Below are 21257 nucleotides of genomic sequence, written 5' to 3' on the forward strand. Positions count from 1 at the left end.
GAGTTAATTGTATGGAAGTAAATCTATTCCTTCTGATTTTGAAATTAAAAAGCCATTGAATTTCTAGCACTAAATGTTTATGCTTTAAAATTATGTATCTGAATTTTTATGCTTTTGAATCTGGTTCTTCCAAATTTTCACCTTTATTTTTCAAAAATTCAGACTTTAAAAAATTCAATGATAATGAAGCCAAAATACAAGATATAAAGTTCAAGACTAGAATCGACTGCTTTTCTGTGAGCTCACGGATGTTTACTACGAATCAGACTGAGGTGACCTTGACCTTTGACCAACAAAATCTTAGTTTATTGTAAAGTCCACACGGAAGTTTGTGTATAATGTGAAGAAATTCCCTCGAGGTGTTCTTGAGATCATCGGACAGACGGACCAACCGAAAACATAATGCCTCCATCCGCAACTATTGCTGGTGTGAGGCCATAAATCGGATTTTTTTTTTTTTGAACGTTCTGAACCTCCCTGATGACACTTAATGCCATTTTTCCTAAACCCATGAACACAAAACGCATTTTTTTAAAATGAAATTTTGATCAGATATATCTCTGACTCCTAAAATCTCGATATTTTAAAAAATGTAGGAGACAAATTCGTACTAGATAAAGCAATGAGTAAATTCTATCAAAAATCAAACTATGAAAATGAATCTAAGGATGTGTAAAACAGACTTTATTTATATTTGATTGAAGGTACATAAGGTAATGATGTGACCAGGTCAGTGTGGGGGCACGTTACTGACAGAATCATCGCAAACGTCACCTGTCTGTTGTTTTTGAGCTCCTGTGACCTCCGTCCTCTCTGCGTCTGATCTGGGCGAAAAACACTGACTGTTGCCCCTGAACCACAACACAACATCTCTTTGGCAACAATAAAACATAAGAGACATAATACTTAACCTCCCTCCTCCTGTACAGGTACAGTACATCAATACTCGTCAAAGTATTTTTGTCCAGATACAAAAATATTACGGACAGCTGTCTAGATGGTTCTATGCTAAACTGTTAGAGAATATTAAAGCCTCGAAGGCAAACAAACACGTAAAGACACTATATGTTGATGTTCTCAAAGGTTCACCTTCGCTTTCACTTCCTTACGTTTACACACACACACACACACACACACACACACACACACACACACACACACAAAGCAAAGCAGTAACGCATCATGAAGCTGACATCAGCCCGTCGGAGGCTTTTTGACCAGCTGAGCGGACAAATGAGACTGAACTGATCTGCAAATATTTCAGCGTCTCTCGGTTCTAAATTACCCAAATTATAACCGATTTTTTTCTGTCTAATCTGAAAACTTTCAAAGACTCGTAGTATAAACCTCCCAAAAAGTTTGGTGTAGTCAAACTGCAGCAGGTGACGGTATCAGACAGAAAACATGGTGGGAAATCTGTAATGTGCTGATGTTTGTTCTGACCGACCTGTGCACACAAAAATACACTTTAACAGCCTTTTGATATACTTTTGTGCAGGTTTGTATTATTCTGTGGGGTTGGGCCATCAGATGATACAAAAAACGTGTTTGTGAAGTTATCTGTCCTTTAATATCTCTGGCTTTACAACAAAGGATGAACGAGTATTAACTGTACTCTGATAATATTGGATTTACTGGATCTTTGCATCAATGTGATGAAGAACTCTGACTCGTTGGGTGTTTAACTTCAAAGTGGAGATTTTGTCTGTTAAAGGAGCAGTGTGACGGAGTTAGTGGCATCTAGTGGCGAGGCTGAAGATTGCAACAAACTGAATATTTACTAATTTCTATATAAGAGGCAGGTGGACTTGCTTGAGGTTCTTGAAGACCTTCAACGTCTCATCTGAAAGGCTGAAAACTGGCTGAAATCTGAAGAAGCCTCCTGGATTTCTAGGATTTTTGGAACGTTTCTCAGATTTCAGGATGTTCCTCTGATTTTAAGATGTTTATAGGATTTTAGGACATTTTTAGGATTTTAGGACACTTACAGGATTTTAGAATGTTTCTAGTATTTTAGGACGTTTCTACGGTTTTAAAACCTTTTTGGATTTTAGGCTGTTTCTCAAATTTCAGGATGCTCCTCAGATTTCAGCAAGTTGGTAGAATTTTGGCACATATCTAAGATTTTAGGACATTGCTTGGATTTTGGGATGTTTCCAGGATTTTATGTCATTCCTCAGATTTCAGGATTTTCTGCCGGTTTAAGGACATATCTAAGATTTTATGACGTTTCTATGTTTTTAGGACATTAGTGTCTTATCTGTGTCCTCTGTCGGGGGTGTGGGGGATCCTCCACTGGCACTTTTTTTATCAACAAGCTCTATTTTGATGCTGTTTTATGTCTCTGACACTTTATGGAGACTAAAAGGACAAAACAATTCACAGTGTGAATCACTTTATTTTTATTGTGAATTAGAAAATTATTGGGGGGCCACCAGGGGCCCTATGGGGGGTCGGATTTGGTCTGTGAGCTGTAAGTTGGGTATCGCTGCCCTAAATCCTGCACACTGGACCTTTAACGGTTTCAAAGTACTATATGAAGACGCATACCATCATCACAATATAATATTACAGACACTTTGATGTGGATTTCATCCATATCGCCCGGCCCTGTTGTCTGCGTAAATTTGTAGAGAATTTGCTTCTTTATGTATCATCATGTGTCCTCGAGCTGCCAGTTTGTTTTGGCAGTAACAGGAAACATGAAGATGGATTTAGGTGACCATGTGCGCCCATCTCCACGCCAAAACGAAAACCTGTCTGTCTACAAGCAATAAATTCTTAAAGATACTGTTTTCTAGATACTTGAAACCATGCATTGCTATATTTGAAAAACCTGTTAAACCTTGAATGAGATTTAAATCCTTCACTTCCTGTCACTACGGGGACAGCGCTGTGCGGTCGGCTGTGATGGCGGTGCTGCCACACTGTTTGGTCGAGAGAATGAGCCACAGATTCATGTAAAACAGTGAAGAAGTGGTCCTGATACAAAATAAATAAATAGAGTCACAAAATATCACATTGTCCAGGCTCCATCAGCTGTTTCCTCAAAAAGCATTTCAAAGTCCCCTTGCTTCCTGTCTCACCAGCGTATCCTTTGTCTCCGAACGGACCAAATATTATATTACTTGTGATACCTCAAGGATTCTCGTCAATATTTATTAAGACAAGTAAAGCAGTTTCCTAAAAAGTACAAAGTCTGTGGAGCTGTATTGTCCTGTTCAAAGTGCTGATCCTTTGTTAAAAAGCCAAAAAGTTTACCTGTCCTGTTCCTGTACGTCCAGGTGGTTCCCCACGCTCATCAGTGCTTCCCATCACAAATAAAGAAGTGAACGAGGTGGCAAATATGATGCTGTCCAAAGATCTGTCCTTCCTTTGTGTCTCTGTGATCCCAAAAATACACGTTTCCCCTGTGTCCATAGATTCTTTACACCGTGCGTACGGTATATATTAATTTTCTGTAAATTTGAACTATTAACCATTCTCTCTCTCTTCAGTAAGATGGACCTTTCAAAAGTGTCCACGGCGGTAAGAGGCACTGTCTTGTGTTTCTAAAACCTGACGTTAAAAAATAAATTAGAAGTCATGCGAGCAGGCCGAGTGTTTGTCTCAGAGAGGCAATAAATCTCCTCACCTCATTACTCTTTGTCCCCGTCCTCACTGCTCCCTGCAAGAGACACAATGAGGATCCATGAACACAAATATTCTTACAGACTGTCGGGCCTCTAAAATGTTGCACGTTTCTGTGGAATTTGGCTTCAGAGTTTATTATCTCATCAGTGTGGTACACACTGTAATTCAGTCTGCTAGCCAATGATTGAATCTTTAATGGGAGAGTTTCCCAGACTGGGATTTAGACTAATGCTAGATTAAAGTAACATTTTAACCCCTTAGAGGCTGTTTGTCACATTTTGCATACTTTTCTTCTTCCTGTTGTGATAACTGTGTGTGTGTTGATGCATGTGTCCTAAATGTAGTCCAGATTGTGTATGTGAGTGTAATCAGTGAATTTGCAGCTCAGCTCCTACAATAAGTCTAAAATACACTGTGGAAACTAAATAGTTACATTCAGACTGTTCAGGTCCAAAAATGCTCCATTGAAACCCATTCAAACTGACATTTTTGATCCCACAGCCATCAGAGCAGAAAAACAGGACTTGTATTATTTCTGGGTGTCATTCTGGGCTTTTGACTCTGAATTTGTCATTTTGACTATTTTCCACCTGATGAGGTCATTTTGACCATATTTGGCATATGGAGGAAATACATGCTATTTCCACTAGGTGACCTGTCACAGTCAATGTAGCTGCTGATCACTGACATATCCCAGACTGTCAGCAGCTACACTCACACACTGACATATCCCAGACTGTCAGCAGCTACACTCACACACTGACATATCCCAGACTGTCAGCAGCTACACTCACACACTGACATATCCCAGACTGTCAGCAGCTACACTCACACACTGACATATCCCAGACTGTCAGCAGCTACACTCACACACTGAGGAGACTCAACATCATTCAGTTTTGTGTTTCTTTTTTATCTAAAAAAAAAACCCCTGACATTTATAGGGTTAAAATTCTGATTAATGAATATTTGATATTTATGATCAGGACTGATGTTAGTTAAAAAAAAAAAAAAAAACTCAATGAAAGTGGAAAATCACATGAATGTAAAATATTCTTTAAAGATTGATGACCTGACTTCGAGGTGACTCACCTCCTGCGGAGTCCATGTCCGAGTCAGAGATGTGAGTGATGGAGAAGCGGGACACGTTGGAGGGGGAGACGGTGAAGCGGGAGAACTGTACGGCTGGTTTGGGCTCCGGAGCTTTGGGTACGGAGCGGGGGGGCGGAGGGGAGTCCGATGCCACTGTTGGCAGAGGGAGCAGGGGGAAGTCGTCCTCCCACTCATACCCTGCACCTGAAAACGGTGAGACATATTGCTGTGTGTTTTTTATTTTTGTGAATCTGAATGATATTAATAATTGTGTGAGTAATATCTGACACCCTTAAAAAAAAAAGAAAGAAAGAAAATCCCCAACACTGGTGAACACTTTTCCAAATAGGAGGTTTTTCCTTGGCAATTTAAGAAACTGTCTCCGGAGCTCGACTCACGCAATAAACTCTATCACGTCAGGTCGTGCTGTTTTTCCTCAGAGTATTTTTGAGACGTCAGTGGCTTTGACAAAGAAGTGACAAGACCTTTTTCTTGTGCGGGCTGGAAACATTTTGTCACACCATGTTTTGGCGAGCCAGCCACGAGAGATCAGGAAACCGGAGGCCTAACAGTCCGGCCTGCACTTCATAACAGCAGTGGCCACCAAAGCCAACAGTAAGCAGAGCCTGTTTTATACTACAGATCTGAGTGCAGGACTCCACCTCTCTTCTTCGCATTAAACTAGCTGAGATCAGTGTGAGAATAACACTAAAACCACTGTAACTGAATACAAATATTTGCAGTATTTAAATAAAGGTTTATCTTACATTTAAGATTTGAATTTTGCTACCTAAATTAGATTTCTGGACTTCTTTATTTAAGTGGAGAGATGTGCTTTTGTACTCACTCTCCTCAGAGATGTTCCCATCTGAAGAATCGTCAGAGGCGTTGAGCCTCTCCTGGGATTTGCTCCGTGACCTCTGACCCTCTGCTCCTAAATTGAAGCCATGCTCAGCCAACTCCTTGGTGGGACTTTCCTGAAGGCAGCAAAGTTAAGACAGAAGAAAAGATCCAGCACGAAAGAGAAAGACTTAAAGTTAAATCTGAGCAGGTGAGTCGCTTTAAGTATAAGCAGACACACGCAGACATTTACCTGATTGTTATACATATTAGCAAACTTCCAACAGCAAAAATTAACATTAACTCTGAGTAACATTTCCCATTTTTCCAATATTTTTCCTCCTTTTAGCTCCGTTTCAGTCTCCTCTAACTCCAGTGAAAAACATCTGCATTTTTAGCTAAAGTGCTGCATTATGTTCCCCACAGAGCCACCCCGTAACTGCACGTAGAGCGGGTTTATTGAAGCATTTTTGTTGTTAACTGTTGTCTGTCAGGGTTTAAATGATTGGCCCAGACTGATAGAGACATTTTTGGGAAAAGTCAGGGATCATCAGCACTGTAATTTTTAATTCGACAGTAGTATGACATAAATGTTAAAATGGTCAAAGCAAACGTCATGGCCGTTCGTGTTTAAACACCCTCTCTGCCGCTCACCTGATCAAACAGATACACGGTGACGTCATCAAAAAACGACACCGTCTTCTTCTTGCGTTCCAGCTCCTCCTCCAGGTTCTCCGCCGTCAGCAGCGTCGGCATCTTCAGGAGGCTTCGCAGTTTGTGGGCTTCGCTGTCGTCACTCACCACGATCGGCACTGGGTGGCACTCGTCCTCGCTGTCCTCCCCTCCGCTCTGCTCCTGAATGTTGTAGGTCCGCAGCTCCTCATCCGACTCGTCGCTGTCGTCAGTGTCGCCGTCCTCCTCGTCCGCCTCCTCCCCGTCAGCCGGAGACCCTCGACCCTCTGCTGCAGGGAGCGAAGGCGGAGGGGTGGACGGAGGTGGAGGAGAGGAAGAAGAGAAGCGCCTGGTGTTTGCCGTGTGCTGCAAGGCCACCTCATCTTTGGGTAAAGAGTGCAGGATTTCACCAGATATCCCTGATGGACGGTTTGGAGTCATCTTGACTCCTGGCTCCTCCGTTGTTTCTAAAACTTCTGCTTCCTCCTCCTCCTCCTCCTCTACCTCAACGTTTGAGGTACAATCTCCATTCAGGGCGCCGAGGGCTTCCTCCATGGCCCCAACCACCTCTGCTGCCCAGTCCCCCAAGGACGAGCTCTCCTCCTGAGACGGCCACTCGTCCAGGCCGACCTCTGTTAGTGAAGCAGTGTCAGAGGGCCCCAGGACCTCATCATGGCCAAACTCTTCTGTCAGACACGTCTCTGGTGGGGGAGAGGACGCTGTTCCTGTTGCATTCAGTTCAAGTTTTATGTCCTTGCTCACCACAGATTCATTTAGGTCTTCCTCGTCCTCGTTCTTCCTTTTCTCGCCCTTCTTTTCAACATCATCTTCATCCCGACACTGCCGTTCGTTCTCATAGTCTGAGAAGTAGGCAGAGTCTCTGTACGGAGTCTCATCACTCAGCGGTAGCAGGATGTGGTCGTCTGTCTGTGAAGCTTCACCCTCTGGTGGCACCTCCTGCAGCTCCTTGTCCTCTTCCAGACTCGTATCGACTGCAGACTTTCCCAGAGGTTGTTCACGAGGTTCATGAGGCTCTTTGGGTACAAACTCGGGGCTCTCGTTGTTTTCTGTGTCGTAGCCGCTGTCCATGGCTTTGGGCGAGTTGGAGGGATGTGAGGATGCTGGGCTGAAGCCTTCACAGGACCCAGCTGCAGACGGCAGATCCATGGAGTCCATGGAATCAGGAGTTCCTACCTGCTTCTGTAGCGACTTGAAGGCTGGAGATGCGTTCAGTTCGCTGGACTCGTCGGCAAAGATGCCGGAGGTGACGTCAGTGATGTCATCTGTGATGTCGTCGTCCTCGTCATCGTCGTCGCTGCAGTCGAGGATGTCGGTGAGGCTCACACTGGAGCCTCCTCGGTCCACGCCGCTGTCGCCAGTTTGAGTCAGCTCTGACTGTGGGTCTGTGAGGGCCACCATCACATGCATGTTGTCAGCAGGAGGCGGAGTGTTTGCGGTCATCGTCAGGGTCACGTCTTCTGTTTTAGGCTCTGCGGGTTTCTGCATGATTGGATTTTCTTTGATTACATCCTCCCTCTTCTCTTTGTGGAGCGAATCATCGGTTATCAGATCAACATATGGCTCTCTGCTGTCGTCAGTCTTTATCAGGGTCTGTTTGGCCACAATGGGGCCCCCCGGAGCCGGTGAGAGGTCTATCATTTCGTCATTGCTCGGGGGGTCGGTGGCCTTATCGCTGATGTAGCTGCTGTGACTGTAACTGTGGCTGTACGTGTTGTTTCTGACCAACAAGCCTGTGAGTGGATCGACAAAGTGCGAGTGGCAGCACTCTCCAGGCGCCGGCACCTGAGTCTCGGCCTCATGGCACAGGTAGATGTAGGCGTTGCAGTTGTCTGAAGGCAACATTGCGTGACGTTTACTCAGACTGAGGCAGGCACTGTTATCTTTGGCCTGGTGGGGTTCCAGATAGTCGATGGGTTTGGGGAGAGAGTGGAAGGCCATGCTGTGCTCCTCCGGCCAGGAGTCTTCGATGTCCGTGCTCGGCATGGTGTAGTGGAAGTCCACGTAGGCGTCCTGTCGGCAGCTGTGGCTGGCCCGGCGGTGGTGACCCACGCTGCTGTGGCGGTGCTTTGAAGGCCAGGTGTTACAGGTGTGTCTCTCGACAAATATGTCCTCCTCCTCCTCCTCTGTGTCGCTGTCTCTGTGCCCGATGAAGAGCGCTCCCTCTGTCTCCATGTTGATGCTGACAGAGTGGCTGTTGTGCCGGCTGTGGTTGGGCATCGTCTTCCTCAGGGAGCCCATCATGTCGTAGTATCCTCCCGTCACGTTCTTCCCTATCACAGAGGTCTGACTTGTTTCCAGGTACGTGTCTCTGTAGGCCTGTTGAGGGGCACTGCTCACGGCGGGGGAAATACCCAGCGGGTTCTCCAACTCGCCCAATGCTTGACGCAGGCTCCTCGACCCCCAGCTCTCCTGATGGCGCTCACTGGCGGGCTCTGATCCAATCAGATAGTGATCTATCCCCAACGTGGGCGAGTGCTCATAGTAGTAACCCCCGTCTCTGTCTTTGTAGGACACATAGTGACTGGACTCCCAGGGGCGCAGGGGACTGTTGTCCAGCACCTGCCCTAACAGAGGCTCCATGGTCAGAGAGATGGCCGGACTGGAGTCGTTTGAGTCGTACAAATCTGTCTTGTGGATGTCAGCTGACCAATAGGGCCCCATGTTCTTGGCCTGTGACGGACACGCCATGCACTCGCCTGAGTCGGCGCTCCCGGTCAGGAAGCTCCCGCTGCTGCCCTGGTAGTCTGGGCTGTAAGAACACATGGTGTAGTCCGGGTCCATGTTGCAGTCCACCGGCTCTTCGATGCGGATGTAGTATTCGCTGCTCACGGAGGGGCTGTGGGCGCTGAGGACAGGAAGTATGCCCGGAGCGTGGAGATGTTTAGATTGGTAGTAAGACGGGGACACTCGATGGCCGAGGCTCTCCATGGGGCAGCCTCCCACGATGCCCCCCGGTGGGTAAAATGCTTCCTGACAGTGATGGCTGACCGGACCCAGGGTGCTGGAGGGGTCCGGGGCTCGGTACGACTGCTCCGCTCTGGCCTGCTCCCACTTGTACTCAAAGTTGAGGCCGTGGCTGGTTTCTGTGACCGTCAGTACGTCATCCCCAGACTCGGAGTGGTACCCATCACCGGCTGAGAACTGCTCCAGGAGGGGGAAAGAGGAGGAGGTGTTTGAGGGGTGGTCTCGTGACATTGACGAGGCACCGCGGTGGCTGTTGAACCCGGTGTTGGGACGCAGGGAGTTCCATCTCCTCTCGAAGTCCTCCTCGGCCTCGCTGGCCCCTTTGGCACACAGGTAGCTGAGCAGCAAGTGGACTTCCTCTGCAGTGGGTCTCTGATCGGGCTGGAGCCAGCAGAACTGCATCACCTCGTACCTGAGGAGCAAAACACACGTCAAATAAGCCAGATATGAAAGAGAACGTGAAATTTCACTTCATTTTGAGTGACTCACCAGCGCTCGCCCAGCGGGACTTTGAGCAGCGGTTTGGGAAGTCTCAGCTGCTGCTCCCTCACAGCGTAGGTCAGCACCTGTCTGTCGGAGTAGTGTCTGTACGGCTGGTTACCCAACTCAAACAGCTCCCAGATGGTCACGCCCAGAGACCTGAGACACGCCGCAACACAAGCACTGTGAGGTCAAACGTGTTCATGACATCATGCCCAAAACGCTCCAAAACTGTCTGTTCGGCTGTCGGAGAGTTAAGTAAGATTTTGAAACTGCGCTTAGATTTGACATTTTTCTGCAAGATAAGATGTGTGTGTGTGGCAGATTACCAAGAACTGAAAGAAGTAATGATGGCCGGTGACAAAAAGGAAATGCTGATGGTCGCTGATGCAGAAGATATTGGTCAGAGTAGTGACCTGTCGTACATGTGTCCAGTTGATTTTGAGACAGACGTGCAGTCAGATTTGGAAGCCGAACCAGAAAAAATGAAATTTCTTAATGAAGCTCTGGTTGTAAAGGAGGAAGAGGAGGAAGTTTGTGTCTCCCCAGTGCAGCCTCACAACCTTTGTTCATTTAACGTTAGTCTGAAGAACACAGTTCTTCAAGTCATGGATCTGTTTTCTGAAGACAACATAGAAGAAATAGATAGTATAACTGAAAAAAAGAGATTGTGGATCAGACGTGCCACTCGCTCAAAAGAGATCCTAAAGTCCAGCAGAGTGAACGATAAGTTTGCTCACTGCAGAGAGAGAGGTTTGGATTTTAACATCGGCTCAGGCAGCAAGCAAAACTTGGATCCGCAACTGTTTACAAACTGGGTGATGTGGGAGGTTTATAAATTTGCACTTGCAATGACGAAGAGTTCACGCAATTTTTTGTTTGATATGCTGGGCAACAACTTTAACCTCGTCTTCCAAAATGAAGTGCATCAGCGCAATTTTGCGTCGTACATCAATCTTAAAGAAAAGACCTTCCAGAACCACCCGGACAGATGGGACATGGAGTTTCTCAACAGTCCTTTTCAGCTTCCTGAAACTTACAACATGGTCGATGTGACCAGTGATTTTCAGCCTAGAGTGGAAGATGAGGCAGAGCAGCAAACAAATGGGCATTCATCGTCTTCAGCTGCAAGCCACCAGACTGATGTGGAGCCACATCCGTTCTGTGAAAAGTTAGGCCTCAATCTTTGGTCGACAGAAGAACGTCCAGCGAGCCAGAAGCTTGATTTGACGGTCCTGACCATTGGCGCTGTGCTGGAAATGTTTGCCTTCAGCAGGGAGCTGTGTGGATCGCTCCGTGAGATGGTTAACGACATCCTCGAGCACAACTTTGATCTTGATCTGCACAGTGGAGCGACGGAGGCCTCGCAGGTGATCCAGAGATGGTACGCCACCCAGAAGAGCGTAATGAAAAGACAAACCACATCACCAAAAGTAGTCAGGTGGTTAAACAAGATTGTCCCTTTAAACGGTGAGTTGCTGCTTGCTCCACAACCACCGACTGTTAATGTCGTGGAAGATCTGGATTCAGAAGACTTAAATCCAGAAATGGAGGCTGTAAATGGAGATGTGGAGCTGGAGGAGAAAATGGTCGATCCATATCACTTTTGCAAAGAAATCGGACTTGACCTTGACGTCCGCTCTAAACCAAAAGGCAAAAGGAAACTGGACTTGCGAGTGCTGACTAGGGGAGTCCTTTTTGAGATGCACAAGTACGTGGAACAAAACTGCAACCGATATGTTCCTGCTCTGTATGAGATCCTGGAGCACAACTTTGATCTGAGCTCTCAGAGCCATCGGAGGGTGGAGTTTGCTTGGTCCATTGCGGCACAGGTGATCACCATCGCAGGTAAAAACGGCAGAAAGGGAGATTACTTGAATAAAGTGATTGAGTTGCCTGTCGAGGACTTGGAGTCGTCTTGGGTTGTCTGCAAAGAGGAACCGGACGACGGCTTTGTTGAGCTGGACCTTAACGATAACAATGACATCATGTTTGTTCGAGAACTGAAGCCTGTTGACATATTGGTGGAGATAGATTAGAGTCGTAGAGTTTTCCTTGCAGAAAATCAGTGTTCAGATTCAGACTCATAGTCATTATTTTTCTCAAATAGAGTGCTGCAGGATCGATCCTAGGATAGCAAAGGAATGACCCGCCCTACGATGAGTGGCTAGTTCTAATTGCCTTTTTTGGTTGGATTTATTAGATTTAGGCAAGGCTAGTGGGAATGTTCAGGGTTAGAGTAACAAAATCAGGGTAAAACAATCTAAGGCAATCCAACCGAAAACACATGGGAGTGTTGAAATGCAAACTTATTTTTGGGTTTTAGGACTCATTACTGGGATTACCTATTATCTCTGATCCAGGGATGTGGACTTGATTCCTGTGACTTGAACTCCAGTCAGACAATTTGCAGTTTTAATGACTTAAGGTTCAACTTGACAAAAGCAAAACGGAAAACAAACAAAAAACCCTTAAAATTTGACTTGCGCACCAGTGACTTGTAACCTCACTTGGACTCAAGTCTTTTGACTTGAAATGCTTGATACTTTTCCCAATCTACAAAATTTAGTACGTTAGGGCAACATGTCAGTATTATTGTTTTAAGATTAAGGTCAGTCGCAGTTATTTTAACAAACCTAATTACCCCAAAATTTTGTAAGATAAAAGTAAAAAATGAACAAAAAGAAAACAACTTGAAATTAGTGGGAAAAAAGTCTTTTGACTTGAAAATACTGCATACTTTTCCCCAGTCCCCAAAATGAAAGAGTATGTTTGGCACTATTTTTTTTTTGCTGTTGTTTTTTTTGTTTTAACGAACTTGTTTAATAAATGCATGCAAATGTAAATATGCAATCATGATTTTTGTAAATTTCATATATTATTACTCTGTTGTAAAAATGGATTTACATTTAGTGAAGAGCACATTGTGACTTGTTTAGGACTCAAAACTCAACTTGAGACTTGCCTGTCTTGATTCGGGACTTGACTGCACAGACTAAAATGTCACTTTGTAGATTTGCATTATTGCGTAAATTAGATTTGCGGTAAACAAACATTTACGGTACTGAAACATTTTTAAGATGTGTAAAAAGCTTCAAAATTCACAGTTGGGTATTTACTGACGAATTTTATATAGTAAAACAAAGTGAAAATCACTAGAGAACTTATTTCAGGATTGTAACCAAAAACACATTAAAAATACCCAGTGACTTTGAGACTAACTGCAAAAATGCAAATTCATTTCTGGGTTTTAGGAATTATTCCTGCACCACTCTATAATTAATGAGTCATTTGGTTTGTAAAATACTTGAAGTTTGTTCCCTAAAAATGAAGATGATGTCTTCAAGTAACTTTTTTAGTCTAAAACCTAAAAGATGTTCAGTTTTCTGCCACATAAGACAAAGAAAATCAGCAAATATTGACATTTGAAAAGCCAGAACTTAAATTTTTGCTTGAATAATGCTTAATCGAAAAAAGCCACCTATTAACTAATTGTTTGTTAATCAATCAGTTGTTTCAGCAATCAAAAGAAACACAATCTTCAGTTTTACAGTAAAGATTCAACACAAAACAGTTACTAACCTTCAAAAAGGTTTTATGTGTTGCAAAGCTGTTGCATTCAGCTGCATAATCTTTAGTTGTGTAGCTAAAAAATATATCTGTATTTAAATATAGTTTTTTGACATGTTTGCTTCCGACCCAAATATCATACATTTAATAATAAACATTAAAGACAATGTCCACTGGATCTGACTTTGTCTGAAACTGTTCAAGTCTCGTTGTCATCTAAAAATGTGGACCAAAAGTTGAAGTAGTATCTTTGTTGATGGTTGTATTCTCCAAAGAGGTGAAATTGCTGTTAAACATAAGTGGCTGAATAAGTCATTTTCTGGCCAAAATACCCCATATTTTCAACATAGATGTGGGTGAAAACATATTTTCCTGCCTTGAATGTACTTTTTTTTCTATGTTGTGAATTAAAGTGTCTTTAAACTCAATTACATACAGCACTCCCTGTCAGAACACAGCACTTTAATATGTTCAGTGCAATTCAACTATTCACTGCAATTTTGCATATTTGCTGATGTTGCTTCTTAAACGTGATGTCCAGTGTAAAAAAATATATTTCTTTTAAAAGAATTTTAATGTGAAATTGAGTTGTTAAAGTTGTATTTTCTTATTTAAAAGTTGTTGTTTTTTTTTAAATCCATCACCATGTTAAGAATGATTTAACTTTGTTTTAACCCTTGGGGACTGTTTGGTGCAATAAATAAATTTTTAAAAAATCTTTTTTTTTCATCTAAAACCGTGGCTTCATGACAAAAACCCTGCCATTCAAAGGGTTAATATTCTGAAAATTCATGAAAATTTGATATTTATGATTAGGACTGATGTTGGTTTAAAAATAAACCCAATGAAAGTTAAAAAAAAATAGATTAATATGTCATGTTTTGTAAGCTAGATTTTTGTGCATTTTGTGTGCAGAGTGATACGAGTGTGTGTATACAATGGTTAACCTAAATCTATTTGTTTCATGAATGATATAAAATCAGCTTTTTCAACAATTCTCATTCAGCAACAGTAACTCATTTTTTAAATTTCATGACAGACATTTCTAGAACTTCATAAAAAATAAAAACAGGCAGAAATATTTTTTGACTGCACAGCAAAATCACATTTTTAGGACTTAATTACTGGCATTAATGTCTTCATTAGAGGGTCAAAGATCAACCAGATAGTGATTTTAATTTGAATAAACTGAATTTTTGTATTCTTGTAACAAAACAAGCACTCAGATCATTAAGTAAAGTAATCTCGCCACATAAACTTAATTAAAAGTATTTCGTTTAAAATCCTTTCAAAGTAAAAGTATAAAAGGATTTATATTATAGAATAAAAGTACCTGCCCTGCTGTGACTAATATAAAATATGTGCTCCGCAATAGTACTTATCCACAGAACTTGAGTAAATATACTTTAAAAAAATTCAAATATATTAAATCTTGTGTTTGTTTTAAAGGACATATTCCCAAATTCCCAAAAAGACTTGGTGTCTATTTGAAGTCTGCAGTATGCGTCTTAATGATTTTTTCTTTCCCCCACAGCTTATTATAATAATTAACTAAACTAACACTGAACATTTAAACAATTATAAGCTGATTAAGTCAATTTACATTAAAATTATTTATTTCAAATCGTAAAAATAATTAAATGAGACTCCTAATTGGCTCATAAACTGAACAAATTAATAATTACATTTCATTTAATCTTTTGTGATTTCCCTCCCAACATGCTCTGTCGTTTATCTTCTGCGGATGATTTAAGTTTGTACCAAATTAAACAGATGCCACTAATAATCAGATTAAAAAACATGATTATGATGTTTTTATTAAAGAAAACTGGAGTGTGTCTGTTCAGTTTCCACTAGATGGAGGCAGAGTCCTACAGACAGGTCTGATGGGAACTCACCAGTGTATCAGGTAAAATATTTCAGTCCTTTAACCCCTCAAAACATAAACATCAATTTTCTTGTGTTAATTTCAGGCGCTCCTCACAAGTATTTCAAACTTTGAACTCTGAGCAAAAGGGTTTGATTAATTTCGAAAAAGGCAGTAAGCAACTTGGCAAGAAATGGCCTGCAGAATGCAAGAAAGTAGTAGATTGTTAGTTGTTTTGTTTGTTTGTTAGATTTCAGAAATTATTTTAAGGAAAAAATAAGAAAGCACTTCAAGAGAACTGAATTTAGAATAATCATAGTTGGATTATTTAAATTATATTTTAAAGAATAACAATATTTTTAAGCAGTTTTTCCAAGAAATTTCCATGTTTTCTTTTCTTTGCTGTACAAATTTATTGTTGCTGTTTGTTTTTTTATTGCAAAAAAAATGTAGATTTTGATTTTTTTTTTTTATAAAGCTAAGGAAAAATGTCAGGAGAACTGAATTTATAATTATCATAATAGGATTTTTAATGATTAATTGTTATGTTTTTGCAATTTTTTCCAAGTAATTTCCTTCCTTTTTTGGTTTGCTTTGCAATTTTCTGAATTCACTGTATTCATTATAATTATAGTTAGATATTTAAAATTATTTTTAAAGAATAACTATAGTTTTTCAGACCGTTTCCCAAGTAATTTCCTTTTTTTTCCATTTGAATTTATTTGTTGTTGTTTTTTAGGTAATTTTCATGTACTAATGTCTTGCTTATTTCTGGATTGTTATTATTTTATTTCATTTTGATTAATTTATTTTTTGTGGAGTTTGTGATTGGTCAGTGTCAACCTTGGCAAACTCTAAAATTAATTATTAATTTTTAATAAATCACTTTAATAATTTAATGCCCCTTCTCTGAGTTCAGGTCACAGTTATTAATTAATTATATTACTAGGAATAATTATAGGCCTTATTAGTTTTACAATATTCTTTGATCACTGGCATGGTGGTGTTTAATTGTTAATTGTTCTGTACATGATATTCAAAAGGTCTGTTAATTTAATAATGTCTTGTATAATCACATCAGTCACATGAGACATTTTACTACAAAAAAGTGCTTTTGTTTTTTTATTGATGATATTTTGTGCTAAAGAAGGATTTTGACTGCAGGACTTTTGCTTGTTTGTTGCTTGCTTTTTTTAATTAAATTAGGGAGAAAATTAATACTATTTACATTTTTTGAGACATGTCCAACATCCTGCTCCAGCACGGACATGTCCGGCAGCCCGCTCCAGTGCAGATATCAACACTTGCACAAGGTCCTCTCTTGGCAAATTTTGAAAACTTTCACCAGAGACCTTAAGACATGATTTTAGGATGATTTAGAGCATGACCAATTGGGGGGGGGGAGTGTCCCCTTTTGGCTTTTTAGTCCCCTGTTGGTGAATGTTTAACGACATGGAGGTCCACTGTTATATAGATTCCTGAGTGCACACACACACAAATGACAAAACTCTGCAGAAATAAATTCTACAATTCTACAATTTCATTTAGCAGACGCTTTTATCCAAAGCGACGTACAACACAAGCAAGAATTTAGACTTTAGACAAAATTTTTAATTTTGAATTTAGACTAAAAAACCCTTAGTAAGTGCAAAAAGTGCTTCAGGTGTGATTGGTCACAGGTATTGCCGTCTAGTGGCAGAAGAAGTGCCGCACAGGCCCCCCCCCCCCTTTTTTTTTTTTTTTTTTTGAAACCAAAGTAATAACCAGTAGCGATCTCAGCATCTGAGATTCAACAATCTCAGTATCACTACTTACGATGGCAGTCAACATACAACATCACACAACTAAATGAAGAGGAACTGCAGTGAGACAGAAATGAATAGCAAAGGAGAAGAAATAATATAACCAAATATTGATTTTTATGTTTATCTAGATTCTATGCTTTAAAAAAGCTAATTTGAAACTCCACAAATAAAAAAAAAGGGCTCCAGTGAAGATTTCTTAAATAAATAATTGCATTCTGTCACCTGCTGCACTTCCTCTTGTTTCATTTCCTGTGCTGGAACATGGCTGTCAGCCTCCGTTTACATGCCTCCACTCCACCTAAAAATAAAGAGTAAAAATAAGATTCACTGCTTTACCGTCACTGTCACAGTCCTGCAGGAGGGAGGCAGCAATCATATGTTTCTGTGACAAAAAGAGACTTATGGAAACCCATTTCTGCCAATGTGATGAAAAAAAAATCTTCAAGTCATTATAATGACAAACTTTCTCTAAATAATGACTTAATATGGTAATAATGATCAATAATCATTTTCTATATCTAAAAAGCATCTTGCAATATGTGGGACATTTCTTGCCAAGCTGCTTTTTTTTCCCATATTTCTGAAGAAGAATTCAAACCAATTTTCTCAGCATTCAAAGGTTGAAATGCAAGAAAAGTGATGTCGATCCAGACTTCAAAGGGATAAAAACACAAATTATTATCAGCTAAAAAAAAGGCGCATTTTTTATAGACTTTCAAGTTTTACTGCAACAGAGAAAAATAAATCCTGAATGTGTTGTGGGTGTATTAACACAACCTCACCTCACCTGTATAACCACAGGTGATGAGTCCACTGCCCTGTGTGTGTGTGTGTGTGTGTGTGTGTGTGTGTGTGTGTGTGTGTGTGTGTGTGTGTGTGTGTGTGTGTGTGTGTGTGTCTGTGTGTGTGTGTGTCTGTGTGTGTGTGTGTGTGTGTGTGTGTGTTGGTGATAACAGCACAGAGACATATTTAGTATCTGCAGTACAAACTGACACACAGAGCACTCAACTCCCCGGGCTGCAACACACTCAGTCCCCAGAGTGCCTCATCTGCACTGACATATGGGGACACACACACAACACACACACACACACACACACACAAAACCCACTCATTTTCACCCTGATTCATAATCTGCTCAGAGACTCACTGCAGAGCTCCGACATAATCCAGTGGGACCAACGTCTGTCACTGCAGCACGTCCACATATTTAAAAATGATTAAATAAACTTTATTGACACAGGCTCACTCTGCCTCATTGCTACCTGCATGTAAAGCTCGCGGGGATTAAAATTCACCGCACCACTTCTTATTCATCTCTCTCACATTTACAAACCAAAGCAATGTGTGTTTTATCGACCAACAACAACGTCGAAAGACACATCAGTGCCTAATGGGGACGAGGATTTTAGCCATTAGATCTGATCAAATTTGGAAAATCTAGAAAAGCAGAATGATTAAAATCATTTTATCCCCAGTCAAATTTGCAGAGCGCTTAACAGGAAGTTAGCTGTTTGGCTGGCAGAAGTCAACATGCATTATTCGCCCCATAAAGTGTACGATCTGAGTGATTTCACACCATTTTGGCTTCATGCACGACTGAGCAGCTTTCATATGAATGAACAGGGCCCAGCCTCAAATTCTGTATCCAGGTCTCTTAATATATCTGTTTATGACACATTAGCATGCTCGCCATGGATGTATTCAGAGAGCTGGATACAGTGCTACCTTGCTGACTCCCCCTAAAACCAAAGATATTTGCATTTTTTCAAATTTTTTGTGCAGATCAAACAAACATGATGTTTATTCATCGAAAGAGCTAAGCTAGCCATTTCCTTTTGTTTTCAGTGTTGATGCCAAGCTAACCACATCCCGACTCACGGACATTAAAGAGATGCTGACCTTCTTATCTCACTCTCAGACAGAAAGATAGATAAGAAAGATAATTCATACTTTGTTTTGCACATGTTGAATTATTTCAATTGATGTTAAAGTGCTCATTATACATAGCAGGGTTGATTGATTAATTAATTTGCTGATTAATCAGGTCTCAAACCCATAGGTCTGTCAGTTTACTATCATATATAACAAAAATATGCAATCAATTCTCACATTAAAGAAGTTGGAGTCAAAAGATATATTAAGAGACCTGGTTTACAGAATTTGAGGCTGGGCCCTGTTACATTCATATGAAGCTGCTCAGTCGTGCATGAATTTTCTTGTTTTCTATTTATGGTGTGTGAAATCCACTCAGATCGTACACTTTATGGGGCGAATAATGCATGTTGACTTCTGCCAGCCAAACAGTTCTAACTTCCTGTTTTGGAGCGCTCTGCAAATTTGACTGGGGATAAAATGATTTTAATCATTCTGCTTTTTCTAGATTTTCCAAATTTGATCAGATCTATTGTGGCATAAAATCCTCGTCCCCATCAGGCACTGATGTGTCTTCGACGTTGTTGTTGGTCGATTAAAACCACAACATTGCTTTGGTTTGTAAATGTTGAGAGAGATGAATAAGAAGTGGTGCGGTGAATTTTAATCCCGCGAGCTTTACATGCAGGTAGCAATGAGTGCAGAGTGAGCCTGTTGTCAATAAAAGTTTATTTATCATTTTTAAATATGTGGACGTGCTGCAGTTGACAGACGTTGGTCCACTGTATTATGTCGGAGCTCTGCAGTGAGTCTTTGAGCAGATTATGAATCAGGGTGAAAATGAGTGGGCCCTTTTTGTGTGTGTGTGTGTGTGTGTGTTGTGTGTGTTGTCCCCATAATGTACAGTGCAGATGAGGCACTCTGGGGCCACTGAGTGCAGCCCCGGGGACCCTTCTGAGTTGCCTCTGTGTGTCAGTTTGTACTGCAGATTACTAAATATTGTCTCTGTGCTTTATCACCAACACAACACACACACACACACTCACAACAAGTTACACACAGACACACACAGACACATCGTAGACACACACCAAACCAGACACACACACACAACACACACACACACACACACACCACACACACACACAACACACACACACACAGGGCAGTGGACTCATCACCTGTGGTTATACAGGTGAGGTGAGGTTGTGTTAATACACCCACAAACACATTCAGGATTTTTTTTTCTCAACTGTCCTGCAGTAAAACTTGACAAGTCTATAAAAAATGCGGCCTTTTTTTTAGCTGATAATAATTTGTGTTTTTATCCCTTTGAAGTCTGTATCGACTCACTTTTCTTGCATTTCAACCTTTGAATGCTGAGAAAATTCTTTTAATTCTTCCATCAGAAATTATGGGAAAAAAAGCAGCTTGGCAAGGATAATGTCCCACATATTGCAAGATGCTTTTTAGATATAGAAAATGATTATTGATCATTATTTTTACCATATTAGTCATTATTTAGAGAAAAGTTTGTTTCCCTCTCTTTTTCATTTAATGACTTGAAGATTTTTTTTCATTCACATTGAGCAGGAAATGGGTTTTTTTATTTATTTATAAGTCTCTTTTTTCTCACAGAAACATTATGATTGCTGCCTCCCTCCTGCAGGACTGTGACAGTGACGGTAAAGCAGTGAATCTTATTTTTACTCTTTATTTTTAAAGGTGGAGTGGAGGCATGTTAAACGGAGGCTGACAGCCATGTTCCAGCACAGGAAATTGAAACAAGAGGAAGTGCAGCAGTGACAGAATGCATTTATTTATTTAAGTTCATTTTTTTTTTTCATCTTCAACTGGAGCCTTTTTTTTTCTATTTGTGGAGTTTCAAATTAGTTTTTTAAAGCATAGAATCTAGATAAACCTAAAAATCAATATTTGGTTATATTATTTCTTCTCCTTTGCTATTCATTTCTGTCTCACTTGCAGTTTCCTCTTCATTTAGTTGTGTGATGTTGTATGTTGACTGCCATCGTAAGTAGTGATACTGAGATTGTTGAATCTCAGTATGCTGAGATCGCTACTGGTTTTTATTACTTTGGTTTTCAAAAAAAAAAAAAGGGAGGGGGGTTGGGCCTGGGTGCGGCACTTCTTCTGCCACTAGACAGGCAAATACCTGTGCCAATCACACCTGAAGCACTTTTTGCACTTACTAAGGTTTTTTAGTCTAAATTCAAAATTAAAAATTTTATCTACAGTCTAAATTCTTGCTTGTGTTGTACGTCCGCTTTGGATTAAAAGCGTCTGCTAAATGAAATTGTAGATTTTGTTAGAATTTTATTTCTGCAGAGTTTTGTCATTGTGTCCCTGTGTGTGCACTCAGCCCCAATCTATATAACAGTGGACCTCCATGTCTGGTTAAACATTCACCAACAGGGGTA

At 41.0% G+C, this 21257-nt stretch overlaps 1 protein-coding gene across 1 annotated transcript; it reads right to left on the bottom strand.

Annotated features, from left to right (window-relative positions):
* Positions 1-2370: 2370 nt before the first annotated feature.
* On the bottom strand, positions 2371-10129 carry aatkb (apoptosis-associated tyrosine kinase b). The gene is made up of 6 exons (XM_042508149.1): positions 10119-10129; positions 9712-9861; positions 6220-9634; positions 5573-5702; positions 4726-4929; positions 2371-3667 (listed from the first exon to the last, which is right to left on the bottom strand). The coding sequence occupies exons 1-6, from the start codon at positions 10127-10129 to the stop codon at positions 3639-3641; spliced, it is 3939 nt and encodes a 1312-aa protein (XP_042364083.1). The 3' UTR covers positions 2371-3638.
* Between the last annotated feature and the right edge of the window lie 11128 nt (positions 10130-21257).

The sequence above is a fragment of the Plectropomus leopardus genome, chromosome 19, assembly GCF_008729295.1.
Source record: "Plectropomus leopardus isolate mb chromosome 19, YSFRI_Pleo_2.0, whole genome shotgun sequence".
Classification (NCBI taxonomy): Eukaryota; Metazoa; Chordata; class Actinopteri; order Perciformes; family Serranidae; genus Plectropomus; species Plectropomus leopardus.